The sequence below is a fragment of the Diabrotica undecimpunctata genome, chromosome 6 (genome assembly GCF_040954645.1).
Source record: "Diabrotica undecimpunctata isolate CICGRU chromosome 6, icDiaUnde3, whole genome shotgun sequence".
In the NCBI taxonomy this organism is placed as follows: Eukaryota; Metazoa; Arthropoda; class Insecta; order Coleoptera; family Chrysomelidae; genus Diabrotica; species Diabrotica undecimpunctata.
In genome coordinates this window covers 73,132,567-73,148,777 of record NC_092808.1, presented here as the reverse complement: position 1 = coordinate 73,148,777, position 16,211 = coordinate 73,132,567, and the positions used below count along the sequence as shown (strand labels likewise).

The window sequence follows — 16,211 nt, the reverse complement described above, 5'->3', positions numbered from 1 at the left end:
TACGGATGAAAGTGGTTGGTTTTAAGTATTCTACATACACTAGATTGACTAATTTCTAATTCACCCGAAATTTTTGGGTTTTCCGTAACAGAAAGCAGGATTAAGTTCGTTAACGTTGTCACCAATAACCAGTGGCGGCTGGTGTGGTAAAATTTTGGGTAGGCCAAGCCACCAAATTACATAGCTATGGTCACGGGGTCATGACCCCCCCCCCCCAACTAATTTTCATTTTAACTTCTGCGTTGTATCTAATTTTTGCGATTTTTGATTTTTCATCTAGCAAATCGCGAACAGAAAACGCCCTCTTCTGTACATCCTTAACGGATAGCAAATTACTGAAATGTTCCTTGCAACTGGAATGTTTTTTTAAGGAGGTAGAGATATTTTTTAAATCAAAGTATCCTTCACAATTCTATACATATTTCTTATTAGAAAATAACAAACACGGCCAACAATATAGTCTGTTTTTCGTAATACTTCCAGACAACCATTTGTAGATATCATACCAAGAGCAATTAAAAGTACGCACCTTTTTCCCATCTTTTTGGTCAATTCGCAATGTTGGAGTAGGCCTTTCATTCATAATAATTTTTTTTTCTATCAATTTCAGTTCTTCTAGATAATGACGATTCCAATAGTGAAACAACAATGTCCAAACACTCACTATCAACATTACTATTACTGCAACCTGGTAAAGCGTCATAAAAACTCATTTTTATGTATCAGTTATAAAACAATCTCACATATATAAGTTGCATACAATCAGGCGATATAGAAATCAGGCAAATGTGATTTTTTTTCTTCGAATTTTACGAATTTTTTAAAATTTATTTGGGCAACCGTGCACTTGTTTGTAATTGTGTTGTTTGTTTAAAAATATGTTACAATTAAAGATTATGTTACATATTTTTTTATCATAATTTAAAAGAAAATTTATATTACAATTCGATAATTACGTTACAAGTGACAACGATGGTCATCGTAGGCCCGATCGTCTGGTGCCTAAACAGCAAGCGTAAACACGACAATATAATTCGTTGTCCGGCAAGCTGCTTAACTTCAAACGCTTTTTGAACGGGGATCTTATGTGAGCTGGGTCGGCCAGTTCCGATAGGGCCTATTAATGATATTTAAAATGCCTGAATACGATTCGATGCTTACTGTGGTAATATAATAACTTAGTTGTTTTAACGGACGGTAATGTATTGAGTGATTTAGTACATTTAAAAGTTATTTACATGCATTAACATAATTTTTAAATATATGTTTTTCAATTTTAAAGCTCTTAAAATTATTGGGTAGGCCCGGCCTATCCTGCCTACCCCCAAAAGCCGCCACTGCCAATAACTGGTTTATTTTTATTTACCTTTTCTTATGCAACATTACCAGTAGCACGGAATCTATTAAGCAATCTCTCAAAAACTTCCTTTTGTGGGTGTCTTCTATCAGGATACTTTTGAGCATAAACTTTAGAAACTAAGAGACAATTTTCCAAACATTCTCCAGTGCAAAGTACCATGTAGACTGTTTCATGGATAGCGCAATTCTTCATTTTTAGGAACAATGAAAGTTAAATATTACACATAAATGTTTATATTTTGACAATTACCAGACCGTAATATCAGAAAATGACAATGTCATACAATGACATTAACTAAAAATATATCTTTTGTTTTAAAATCAATATACCGATGAAGAGTTTAAATAATTGTAAATTACGCAAAAACTATGAGACTTAAGTATAGGACATCTTTATACCATTCAAAAGAGGAAACTTTTTTTAGTATTACGAATAATTAATATCCATGGTGTTCCATTTAAAATAAGCCTCATATTAAATGTTGAATAATCCAAAATTGATACTAAGTTTTTAACATCTTGTAAATAAATGTTTAATAATCAATAATGGAATAAATTTAACTATTACCCAACTATTTCGCTCTAAGAGAAAATTTGTTATAATTGCTTAAATAAGTCTAGATTGAGTCTTCTTTAAAAACATTTTTTTTTGTTTATAATGTAGTAAGTTTTGGTTTATTTTGTATTATTTATGTTCATTTTGTATTATTCGTTTTATTAAAATTTTTTCTGATTCGTTGTGTATCAGCAAGTAAAAGTATAGAGTATACACATTTGTTTACAACTACATTGGTTTCATTTATAACAAATATGTCAAAATGATTGGTTTAAAAATCGAGAGTAACAACTATAAATATTTTGAAATCGACAAGAAAATTTTAAATCACTCAAAATCTATCACTTCTAGTTATAGGACATCCATATACCATTCGAAAGTGGAAAAATTTTTTATTATAATAATTCATTAATATACAGGGTGTTCCTTTTAAAATAAGCCTTATATTACACATTGAATAATCCAATAATAAAACTGCAAATTTTATACACCCTGTAAATAAATGTTTAATAATTAATCATGAAATACATTTACCCAATATCCAACTATTTAGAGATATAACCAACTTTATTAGAATTTCTTAAATAAGTTAGGAATGAGTCTTCGTTTAAAGCTTTACATTTTAAGAATATTCCACATAACTCAGAACACTCTGTAAATAGGTATAGGGAAGTCTTATGAAACTATATCTTATTTTTTGCTGACAATTAGAAAATGTAATAAAATATAGGGTGTCCTGTAAAAAAAATATAACTTTGATACGCCGCACTTTATTGGGACGCCCTGTATATTTCAAAATAATTTTAAAATGTAGCCCTTATCAACCTTCAAACTATAAGTTTAAAATTTTTTAAAAATCTTTTACCGTTTCGCTGTAATCTTCCGTCTCGTTAGTGGTGACTCACCCTGTATATATATATATATATATTTATATATATATATATATATATATATATATATGTATATAATATATATATATATATATATATATATATATATATATATATATATATATATATATATATATATATATATATATATATATATATATATATATATAGTAAACTCTTAAATATTGGGGAAATCTGCAATAACGTTTTCGCCAAAGAGAATTAATTTGGCTTCTTCAGGGCTGAAAGAGAATAAATTATAATTAGCTACCATATATTATCTATTAAAACATTATTGATCTTACCGTAACTTAGAATTGTAGAGTTTGAATATTAAAAAACTTTGCTAGTAACATAGTGGTGTTTTTTGTTACTATGTGCAAAAAAAGTTTTTTATAAGAATTGAAATGTATGGTAGCTTCGAACTTGACACGTAAAGGCTTACCCAAGGTTAATCGAAAAACCCAATGCAACCACATTGGGCTTGGGAAAAAATCGAGCCTTTTATATTAGGCTATTTTAAGAGTTTTTAAATTTATATGCTAACATTGTCACTCTAATTAAAATATTGTGAAATGTGATCAAATCCCATCAATAAAGTTATTCAAATTCAGGAATATCATCGAAGGAGTACCCAGGTACTTTTTTGTAAGCATAATAGGCAATTCTCACATGGTAAGCTCCCGGAATAAACATTAGAATCCCTAAAACAATCATAGGCCACATTCGACTAGCATACTCAACAACTATGTGTCCAGATACCACCATGCTACCAAATACTAGAAGAGTGGTACCCACTACAAGAAGTAGGGTAGCCAGAACAATAGCCCTCCACGGAATTTGTTGAGCTGGTGCTTGAAATTGGGCATCTGTAAATCCTTGATCAGTTGTTGGTAATTTCGAATAATTAATGTCATTGTTTTTTGTTCCTCGTCGACGTGACATTGATATATCATCAAAATATTCAGTAAACGAATATAAGCTCATTTCCTTTGTCAAAATTTAAAATAGGCAAATAAATAAATTAGTAAACAGAATTACTATATATTAAAATTAACCATTACAATATTTTAAAAATCAATTTGTCAAAAAACAGTTACTCTCAACTTGTCCGAGATATATATATATATATATATATATATATATATATATATATATATATATATATATATATATATATATATATATATATATATATATATATATATATATATATGTATAATATATATATATATATATATATATATATATATATATATATATATATATATATATATATATATGTATAATATATATATATATATATATATATATATATATATATATATATATATATATATATATATTAACTTCAAGCACCAGTGAGAAGCGCTACTACCTGACTTGACAATGGCAATTTCCAACTTGTCCTGTTCGTCTTCTTTTTCCTCTGTGAGTTTCATATTGTTATTTATGAAATCAGTTACTACATGTTTTTCTGTCAATTCGTCCATTCCTACGATCATGTCGTGCGACATGTTTGGCGTGATCACACTTTTTGTAAATTAAATTTGTTAAATTAACTTCTTCTATTAACTTTCTGTTGACTAGCGTTATTTCCGATCCAGTGTCATATCATAATTTTAATTGGTTTCTCATTGATAAATCCATCCACAAATTTTAAATTTATTCCATTTCTTTTATCATTATTTCCTGCAATTTTTATAAATTCCTTCAGGCGACAAAAAAATCCTGTTTGATTTTTTGTTTCTATTGAGCGCCTTCGTGGAAAGACGCCTTTTGCCCTTCAGTCCTTCTCCTTTCGTCGCTTTGTCGCTCTTCGTCATATTCTTCTATCTGGGTATTATTAACCTCTCTTCTATTTTCTCTTGGTCTGTCGGATTTGTATCGGTTTTCTCGATACTTCTGTTTATTTCGTCTATTATTATTTTTGTTTTCTTGATAGGTGTCCTCGTTCCATTGCCAATTTCTTGCTTCATAATTTCCTCTACCGTTTTCTCTAATTTCGTTTTCCCTCCTGAGAATAAATTCTCTTTTTGTATAGTCCATCCTATAATTTTGTCCTCTATATCTGTATTCATATCTCTATGTAGGCGATCTTCTCGCTTTTCTTTCTCGCAAGAGCAATTCTCTTATTTGTAGAAATTGGCACAAGCCATCTGTATCTTTGTAATTTTGCAGAATGATATTTTATTCCAGCATTTCTTCTAAATGTCCTGCAATCAGTTCCGACTAATTGTTCTGATGAATAATTATACTATAAATGTTTTGCATTATTATACACTTGTAATGCGTATGTTTTTTCTGATATACCCATCCTATCATTGTGTCTCCAATTTTGTAATTCTTTATTAATTTCTTATTGCTAGATTTTTCCCCAGAAATAGTTCAAACATTTCTGTTCAAATTGGTAATAACTGTCAAACTCTTCCTCTTTGCTGTCAGACCATAGACTATCCTCATCTTTGAGATAATTTATGATCGTGAGCTGTTTCAAAATTTCCAATGCATTGTACTTCCTTTTTTATTTATGAACGGCACTGGGTGTAATTTTTTTACATCCTCGCCTAACTGTATTTTCACATCACCTGTACTATGGATAAGTATTTCTCTTCTGTCTCCGAAATTTGGTTGATTTTTGTTTTCTGTGACTTGTTTTTCTATTTGTTTGATTCTTTTCTCCACTTTGATTTTCACACTCTCTTAATTCTTTTCTACACTTTTTCCATGTCTTCTTGAATAGCGTTCTCCAACTTGATTTCCAAATTCCTAGTTCCTTTTTCTGGTCATTCTTTATCTCCATCATTTTTATCTCCATTTCTTCCATCTGTTGTACCATACTTTAATTTCATGTTCATAATTTTCCAATTAGTTTATGATCCGATTCATTAGTTACCTTAACATGGGTTAAAAAGTCTGAATTAGAGATATCTCCTTTAGTTAAAAAACGAGTCCTTACTGTTCGTGATAATAGTAGGAATACTACATGGCGACTTATCAGATCTTTATTAAATCCCGCTGATCATTTCTCGCGTGGAAATTTTTCATCTGATGTTCGTCAATTCTGGTTTTATGGTCCTTCCTTCCTTTTTGACCCAAACCAATTTGTTGATTCCAATCATGCTGATTCCATTGATTCGTTCGAACTTCTAAATGAAGTAACCGAAGCTTTTTTTCCAAAGAAATAATCTGGAAATTAATTCCTCCCAAATCTCCACATTGGGGCGGACTCTGGGAGGCAACTATAAGGAATGCTAAATCTCATTTGACTAACTTGCTCGGCAATACTTGCCTTAGTTTTGAAGAAATATCTACTTTATTAGTGCAAATTGAAACCATATTATTAAATAGCCGTCTGTTGTATCCTCTTTCTAATGATTCTAATGATCTATTGCCTGTTATCTCTGGTCACTTTCTGATTGGAACTCACTTTACTTCTAAAGGTTCGTTTTGATGAATTGCTATTGGTATATATTCTAAATTTTTCTCGCCCCCAGTATGTAGAAAATTATCTTTTCTACAATAGTTTGTTAAATAAACTATAATAATTAATTAACACACTTCGTCTTTGTCTTCTCAAATAGAAGCACGCTAAAACTCCCTCTTTGGTTTCTCAATTAAAAACAAGTAAATCCTTTTCACGGTTCTCAAATAAAAGCAGATTTCAATTAACTTTACACTTTATTAACTATTTACATAACAATTAACTATTTTTATTAAATAGTTACCTAGTAGTAATAGGTTTATGTAGACCTAGTCTACAGTTTTTGTGCCAATATTTCGTAAATGCCGGTCCGATAAACTACAGGGTTGTCGGATATACAACTAAACTTATTTGCTCTATAAATCGCATTTATTTAGTTTTAAGAACAATAATTAATATGCACAGTTGTGTATTTTAGGAACATTTTATTTGAATATTTATGTTTTTTATTATCATTCAAAAAGGTGATTTGTTGGCAATTCCGATACTGCTATTTATTTATGTAAATCATAAAATAAAATTATTTCTACCGGAAATCTTATTTTAATTATTCTCTTTTTAATTTTACTATTTACAATATTAATAATTCGCAATTTTGCAACCTATTGGTCGCTGGTTCTTCGAGAGTTGTATCTATTTTTTATCTACCTATCTCTAATTAAATATTTGCGTTTAAATCATCGAACCATCTACCTCATCCTTGTCCCTCCAAAGAGAATGGGGTAAATAGAACAATAGATTCTCTCAAACCAATGACTTTCGATTTGAAGGTCGAAACGGTAGAAAAAAATATTTCCTTTTTAAGTGGTTTATTGTTAAAAGACAATAAAAAAGTGATATGCTATAATTATTGAAAAAAAAATGTGTATAGTTTATATTTTTTATTAAAAATTGAAATTTTTTCGTAGGATCTAATTGGTTACAACTATTATGGCATAAAATTGATTCAAAAAGAAGTTGAAGCAGCAGATAATTTTCAACTATTTACAGATGCCTCTAGAGAAAAAACCAAAGCTGATAAGAAAAAAAAACAAAGTGAGAAGCTTAAAAGGTCCTTTATGGTATTGAGTTAATGCTTTGTAAAAGATTACAATCAATTTTAATAAATGAATAGCCGATAAAAATATTCATTGTATCAATAACCATTAATATATTGTAATATCTATTATAATAATTAATCGAAAATGGAGTTTTACCGTTGTTTATTTTATCCTAATAAAACCATTTCTGTCAATAGAAATATTAAACACTTCTTCTATTTGATGGTAAAATTCTTTATTTTCTGCTCATCTGCGTCAGAAATGGGAGCAAAAACTTGGATTATATTTATACAGGTTTGGCATTCAGCTGTATTAACATTACGTTATCTGATATTGGGATAAAGTTAGTGACATACTTACTAATGTAATGTATTGGAAGCGAAACGGTTCGGACGTATAATAAAAATTGCTAGGTATCTAATTATCGTAGTACAAGTTTTTACAGACACCGAAATTCGAGAATTATAAAAACTCTTAAATATCTTTAAAATAAGTGATTCTTATGAAAAACGCTAAAAACACGAAAAAGGCCGAAAAACGCAAAAACGCCGAAAACATTATCCTACTTTCTTTACAATCAACTGTGTAAATTTTGAATTATAAAATGAAGATTTACGTCAATAATTATTATGTTGTTAATAAAAAAAAAGAAAAATAAAAAAGGTGGGATCAGAAGTACTACCAATTATAAAAAGATTCGAAATAGAAAGAGCTGAAAAATAATAAAACTCCAGGACCCAACGGTATAATTGCCGAGCTCTTGAAAACAAGCAAGACACTAACCATCCCTATACTAACAGAGGTATTTAATAGAGGTCTCCATAATAGCAAGATCCCTAAAGACTGGAAAGAGAGTCTAGTAATAATACTATTTCACAAAAAAGGGGACAAATGTGATCTACAGAATTATAGACTTATGTAAGTTCTTGCTCAGTGCTCAGTCTCAGTTGAAAGATTTTTGAAACAGTCATGTGTGACAGGCTTCTCAGTTTTTTCTAAAGGCATTTGATACTTTAAGTCACAAAATACTAATGGAAAAGCTTTACAGATATGGTATTAGAGGGCCAGGTTATAATTGGATAAAATCATACCTATCAAACAGACTGAGGGCTCTTATCTGAATCTAAATGTCACTGATATTATTATTATATTTTAATATTACTTTTATGTTAAGTGTAGGTTGTTAGAGCAACCATTATAAATTGTAATTGACACCATTCTCTCTATTGACAATTTATATTTGTGTGTAACTTATGAACCCTAAGAATAAAGCTTTTTTCTATTCTATTCTATTGTATTCAGGCTGAGAGCAATGAGAACATTGATAGAGAAGACAAATGAATACCAACTACCTGTATTTCTTGCCTTCGTAGACTATGAAAAGGTGTTTGATAGTATAGAGATGTGAGCCATAGAACAAGCTATTAATAATTGTAAAATAGATTCGAGATATAGGCAACTAATACACAATATATATGAAAACGCAACTATGATAATACAAATAGCCGAAAATACAAATCCCATACCCATAAATGAGTGGACAAGGACATGTAATATCGCCAAATCATCTCAAGCTAGCCCTAGAAGACGTCGTCAAAACCACAAATTGGTCAACCTATGGTGTTAACGTTAATGGCAACAAGTTAATCACCCCAGATTAGCTGACGACATTGTGATTATAGCAAGCACATTCTAGGAACTGCAAATTATGATGGAGAACCTCGCAGGCAGCTCCCAATATATCGGCCTAGAAATGAATAAGAGAAAAACAAAAATAGTGACAAACACCGATGACCTCAGACATATAACTATAAATGGCAGTGAGATAGAACAAGTCCAGGAATATATCGACCTATCAACTATAGCGACCTATATATTAGCAATGGCGTACCAACACCATTATACATTCATTTTTCATTATCTTCAGAGTATATACCCCCCTAGTAAGGTAAGTGCTGGAGAAAAAGTGGGCGAGAGAGTTTCTAGCGCCAAATAAGTTCGGAATCGGTAACTAAAATATTTAGCGGCAAATTCAAAATGTAGGTTCTGAATTTAAGGCGGGAAATTTAAAAAGGATATACTGAATTTTAGGCGGGAAATTCAAAATGTTCCGAATTTTATATGGAAAATAAATATAGTCATAAAATAATAAATAAAAACTTATTCTATGCCAAAATATATTCTCTGTCCAAAAATGTAGTATACACTTATGCAATTTTATATACCATAAATGTATACCATATCAGATAGAGACATATGTTTTGGTACAGGATAAGTTTTTATTTATTACAAGAAATGTTATTGTGTTACAAGAAATATTAATAATACAATTCACGTGTAGTATAATTTAGTTTTCTTAATGTTGTGAAAAGAACTGGTCAGTATTTAAATAATTCTTTTCTTATGTCAAGTTTTATGTGAATGAAAGCCTAATTCAGTCCAGGAATATATCGACCTAGGTCAAATCCTGAAACTTGACGAAGAGAACCAAAGTGCTGAAATTACTAGGACAAGACTAGCATGAGAAGGATTTGGAAAACTTAGTTGGACGGTAAAGAACTGCAAAATACCTTATTAACACTTGAGGACCAAAGTGTTCAACCAGTGCATCCTTCCTATCATGACATATGGATGTCAAACCTGGACCCTAACCAAGGCAAGTATAAATAAACTAGCCACAATAGAAAGAGAAATGTTAGGTATACAATTGTCAGATAAAACGAGGTACGACACGGTAAGATCAAAGTCAAGACACATAAAGAAAAATTGTCAAACTTAAATGGAGTTTCGCAGGCCACACTGCTAGACAAAAAGATAAACGTTGTAACGCTACAATACAGTAGTAAATGACAAATTTGCAAAGCAGCAATATAAAATAATACAAAATATTAAAATAACAATGCTAAACACATAACAGACATAAATCACCACAGTTACAGTTGTTTATATGTAGTTTATAGACATTTTCAAAAGGGCATAGTAACAAATCAAAGTCTTTTATTGTGAAACATTGTGAAAGCATAATAGGCAAATACCATTGTGGGTCTCGCCCACACTGGTATGACACACTGGTGGCAGGCCCAGTGTGGACAAGAACAGCAGAAAAAGATGGGCCGCCCTAGTAATGTTTGATGTAAAGAACGCTTTTAACTCTGCCAACTGGAACCATATTATTACTAAATTAGAAACAGCTGAAGTCTCGGGATATTTGATCAATATTATAAAACGATATTTATGCGAGAGATATGTTTTAGTGGCCAGAAATGTTGAGATGAAACTAACAGCCGGCGTACCGCAAGGTTCCGTACTAGGCCCAACGTTGTGGAATGTCTTGTACAATGGGGTCTTAAACATCGACTATGGGAGAGACTTGGGGAGATACTTGGGGCACATTGTGAGAGGTGAAAAGTACGAACTTTTAAGAAATATCATGCAGGGAAAAATTAAGGGCAAAAGAAGTGTGGGAAGAAGAAAAATATCGTGGCTTCGTAATCTACGTGAATGGTTCGGATGTAGTTCGATTGAACTTTTTAGGCGCGCTGCTAACAAAGTCGCAGTGGCCATGATGATTTCCAATCTCCGATAGGAGTGGCACGAGAAGAAGAAGAATGGGAGAGACACCACGGCAGTAACCTATGCAGATGACCTTGCCATATTGGTCACTAACGACAGGCACTGGGACCTTGTGGAAATTGTAAACGAATGCTGCGAGAAAGTGAACAGGTGGATGGAAAATAATGACCTCGAACTCGCAGGCCACAAGACAGAAGTGGTCATCCTTAAAGCTCCAAGGAATGGGCCGGACCTGACCTTCCAAATAGGCAATAGCCAATTAGAGACGACGAACTGCGCGAGGTATTTAGGCATCGACCTGGACAGAGGCCTGAGGTATACGAAACACCTGTTAGGAGTGGTTAAGAAGGCGGAAAAAAGGACGGCAGCTATCCAAAGAATAATACCCAACATAGGAGGGCCCAGCAGCAACAAGAGAAAATTGTACCTTCAAGTAGTGCAATCGACCCTTCTATATGGAACTCCCGTTTGGATTAACGTACTAAAATACCAGAAGTACAAAGATATTATAACAAGAGCCCAAAGGAAGCCCCTTTTAAAAGTGGTGAGCGCGTACCGAACCACTTCTACGCTGGCCTTACAGGTGATTGCGGGAACGCTCCCCATCCACCTGCTTGTCAAAGAAAGACAAATGCTGTATGAAGCCCATGACGGCCACCTACCTCAGGTAAGAAGGACCATACGAGTGAACATGCTTATAGAATGGCAAAGAGAATGGGAGGTACAGACCACGAAGGCTCGTTGGACCAAAACGCTTATCCCCGATGTTGTAGCATGGTACAACTGTAAATTTAAAAGAGTAAATTACTATTTTACTCAGTTCCTGACCGGTCATGGATCTTTCAGATCCTACACATATGGCATCAAAAAAACCAACGATGACATATGCACCTCGTGTGATGAGAGGGACGATGCGGAACATTGCATCTTCCGGTGCAATGTTTTCGCCTACGAACAACAAAGGCTGCAGAATAGATTCGGCGCGATCGCGCCCAACAACATCATGCAGATTGCAATGACCAGCAAAGAGAATTTTGAATATATATTCAACCATATAACAGGTATCATGAAAAGGAAGACTATAATAGAAAGAGCCGAACAAGCTGGGTGAGGGGTCAAATACAAAAATAAATAATAAAAAAAACATTCTTTTTTTATTTCTTTCTTTTTCTTTTCTGTACAAAAATGTACCAAATGTTACCCTTTACGGTAACCCCCCTTTTTTAAGCTCTCAAGTTTCTCCGCTTGGGAACTAGGTCTTCTTCCTACACGCTTACTGCTTTTAGGTAAGTGCTGTAACTAAAATAAATAGCCCTAAGGGCACCTTCAACCCAGTCTGCGCGTGGTATCCCCATGTTTCGTTCGCTAATGAACTCGTCCAGGGATACCACAGGTCGAAGAGGGGGTGGTTTTAGTTGGTAGGCGACCTGGCAGGGATGTCCGAAGGGGGCCCTCTGTCACATAGTTTGACCTCGTGCCGTCGGCGTATGTCTCTGGTCCTTTTTTGGTTGAATCCAACAGTACTAGGGACACCTTCCCTAGTCGATTTTACGAATCTTTCCACCTCAGTCCAAAAAAAAAGATTAGGTTGTTATAGACACATCTTTCATCATTAAACCATTCGGTACTAAAAAACTATATACTAATAAGCTACAATTTAGCCTGTAATTTTTTTACGTTTAATTGTACTCAAGTAAATACTCTTTGCTTCTTTAAAAATATTGGCGGAACTGTTTGGTATAATGCCTTTACCATTTAAGTAATATGCGATTTAACTGATTGCAATAATTAAATATATTTAATTTTATAAAATACATTAAAATGTGCGTTTGTATCATCATGAAAACAATTGGTAAACTTAATTCTTTCTTTCAGTACTATTAAGGTATAACCAATTACACCTCGTTTAAAGAGGTCATGGTTAAATATAGGTGATACCTAGTGCTTATTTCAGTTTATTCATAAATTGTGAATTTATATACTGAAGAGATGGCTGCTGTATATTGTACTCTTTTGCAAGTATGAACTCCACATCTTCTTCATTATGCCTGTTACCTTTAAAGTCCTCTATACAGGCACATTGTTTATTGCCTATTTTTTTGAGTAGATATCCACCAACATACTTTAACACCTTTACTTCAATAGGTTTCACTGAGGGAGGCAAGTTTATAGGAACCTCAATAAAATTTTCCTGTTTAAAATCATCATCTTCAGGTAAACCCTGCAAAAAAACAAATGCATTAAATATAAAAGCAGAGGTAACATGTTGTAAATATGTATCACACTGTATCAGCAGGACAGGTTATTAAAAAAGCATACTTGTACAATATTTAATTCCAAAGTAAACATGAATGATAAAAAGTGGCCTTTAGAAATGTCTTTGATGTCCTATCATATAACTATTCCCAACTGCTAATATGAAATTGAAAGAGCAACACTTTTTGCCTTTTTAGCGAACTTGTATTAGTTAGAAGTATTGAATGATACATGCACTGATTAACTAATTTAATCAAATGAGCAGTATTATTTAAGTAAAGGAGATCAGCACAATTTCATATCATTGTCAATTGAAATGTATTATACTATAAATCTACATGTAACTGCAACAGTTCATAATGGATATAATAAAATATTCAATACCTGAGTGACAAATGTCTGCAATGTTAAGAAGATCTCAAATTCGTCATCCTCACAGTTTGCACCTACAGAATGTGTTGAAGTAAAGGTGTTAATTAGAAGGCTTTCATAATACCCAGAAAAATCAACAACTGTTGGATTTATATTTCTGGACCCTCGCTGTCTCACTTGCCCAAAAAATTTTTCCAATGGATCTTGGTTAAATGTTCTGGGCATTATATGTTAAAATCCAACAGTTTTAAGAATTTCAAATATTTTTGTGAAATTATTTATGTTTCTTTTTAGATTTATTACACTGGGAGGTCTAAATAACTTCACTTTATTATGTTTAATTTCCCAGCTTTTGGCTTAAATGATTTGCATTTAAGCTGTAAAACAATCTGTCCAAAAATGACAAGAATGACAATCAGCTGTGACAGAAGCCCTTTTTTCTAATTTCAAAGTCTCCTCCCCAGTTTGAATAATTGTTCCTAAAAATAACAATAGTGACTGTAAAATAATAATTAAGTATTGATAAGCTACAAAAAATATTTATGTATGTATAATATGGAATAGGTTTCCTACAATAATGGTTTGCAATATAATAAAAATAAATTACCTGAAAACGCCCTGCATACAATTAGCCACTTTCATCTTGTTAATTTTTTCGGGATTAACATGTCTCTCAGTCAGTTTGGGCATTAGATGTAAACTTCCAAGATGTGGATCCATCTTATAGGCTGTATAAATGGCCTGGAAACCAATGACGTATAATATATAGACTCCGTGAATGCTTTAAAAAGTGTCCACAACATGAATACCTTTGTTATTGTTTATTGTTTTGATAAGAAGTTGTGTCAGTTGTGTGTTATATTTTTTTTTGGCAAGCAAATTTTATTTAAAATTTTTGAGTTATTTACCTACTATTTTAGTAAAATGCCATTTAGGTATCTTGTTTGTGGTCGCTGAAGTTCGAAGAGCGAAACGTTATCACTTTTCAAGTAAGTTATTTTTTATATGTATGTTTTATAAATATTAGGTTATGTTTTGATAGCCAGTCAATGACGTATAATATATAGACTCTGTGAACGCTTTAAAAAGTGTCCACAACATGAATACCTTTGTTATTGTTTATTGTTTTGATATGAAGTTGTGTGTTTACATATTTTTTTGTGACAAGCAAATTTATTTAAAATTTTTGAGATTCATTTACCTACTATTTTAGTAAAATGCCATTTAGGTATCTTGTTTGTGGTCGCTGAAGTTCGAAGAGCGAAACGTTATCACTTTTCAAGTAAGTTATTTTTTATATGTATGTTTTATAAATATTAGGTTATGTTTTGATGGCCAGTGGAGGCGTTTGGTTGTTATTTATTTAATAAATAAATAAATTATTATGCATTATACTGAATATACTCCATTCGCTTAGCTCGGGCATATTTTGACAGATTCATTGTCGGAAACCTACAACACAACAATTCCTAGTATTAGTATTCTCAGTATTAATAGCTCAAGTATCCTACTATTGCAGACTTCTTTCTCTAAAAAAAGAAGAATTATTCTAAATTGTGGAAGTGTATACTAAACCCATCAAATTTTGGGTAGTATATATTTAAAAAATATATTTTAGTTGTTATAATTTAACATAACTATTTATTATATGGTGCAGATAAATAAACATTGATTGTCGGTAATTCGTAAAGTTCAATTTTATGTTGCTGTGCAATTCAGTACTATAATTATTATGTGTATGTTGGCAACACATTTTATTTTTATTGATGTCTGATGACTTACTTGTCACTTGTCACTGGTATCTGTACTTTCTGTATACACATTACACACATTTGTGTTGTAAACAAAGTTAAATTTGTTTTGCTAAAAGTGTAGTTTGCAGAAAAATTGTGTTTACATTTTTTGCACGTGTTATTTAGTTATGGCTTCGTCCAGCAATCAATTTGGTTCCAGCACATTTATCAGCCACCGAATTCCGTGAAAAATTTTTGTAAATCTTGAAAATATACATTATTTTAAGCTATTTACAAAAAAAAAATTTGCGGAATTTCCATTTGTTTAAATAAAAAATGACTTTGAAAATTGAAAATTTCACACTTTTTGGGCGGCCATATTGAGAGTTGACTGCGACGTTTCCAAATCTATAAAAATGTATAGTATCACAAATATTCTCTATAATTTAAATTTTATGATATATTTTTTGAAGGGAATACTTCTTTTTACGTAATATACGTGCATAAACACTTATTACTCTGCTCATCGACTTATATAAATACTATTTTAGAATATAATGATAATCTAAATGCAGCAATTGAACATAAATACTAGATAATAATGAAAAATAAAAATGATCAATAAATTCTGTATTATATTTAACAAATTTTATAAATTACTAAAATTATTAAACAAAATTTTTAAAGAAAAAAATTAGTTTCTTATATTTTAAAGAACTGAAATTCTTCTTATTCCTCTTTATAAGCAATTCTGCATGTTCATTGGCGGATTAATACCTCTATGGAAGGCTGTCATTCCACTTATCTCTTGCTCTTTTGATGACACTGGTCTCCTCCATTCTGCTTATGTTGTTATTCCATGTTTTTTTCAATTTTGTGTTCATTTATTTATACACTGTACGTTACGTTTTCTTCTAATTTCAACACTTATCTTTTGATCTCCGAGCG

General features: G+C 31.7%; 1 protein-coding gene and 1 long non-coding RNA gene across 3 annotated transcripts in view; one reads left to right on the top strand and one right to left on the bottom strand.

Moving 5' to 3' along the window:
* The window catches only part of LOC140443500 (WD repeat-containing protein 3), a 730,789-nt gene extending 723,305 nt beyond the window's left edge, over nucleotides 1-7,484 (top strand). For both annotated transcript variants that reach the window (XM_072534812.1, XM_072534810.1), the window contains one exon: nucleotides 7,198-7,484. In XM_072534812.1, the coding sequence (XP_072390913.1) occupies nucleotides 7,198-7,362 (165 nt within the window). In that variant the 3' untranslated portion in view covers nucleotides 7,363-7,484. The remainder of the gene's footprint in view (nucleotides 1-7,197) is intronic.
* Nucleotides 7,485-12,692: 5,208 nt separating this feature from the next.
* Nucleotides 12,693-15,074, bottom strand: LOC140442685 (uncharacterized). Its single transcript, XR_011951108.1, has 3 exons — nucleotides 14,138-15,074; nucleotides 13,543-14,009; nucleotides 12,693-13,123 (listed from the first exon to the last, which is right to left on the bottom strand). It is a non-coding gene; the product is annotated as an uncharacterized lncRNA (long non-coding RNA).
* Between the last annotated feature and the right edge of the window lie 1,137 nt (nucleotides 15,075-16,211).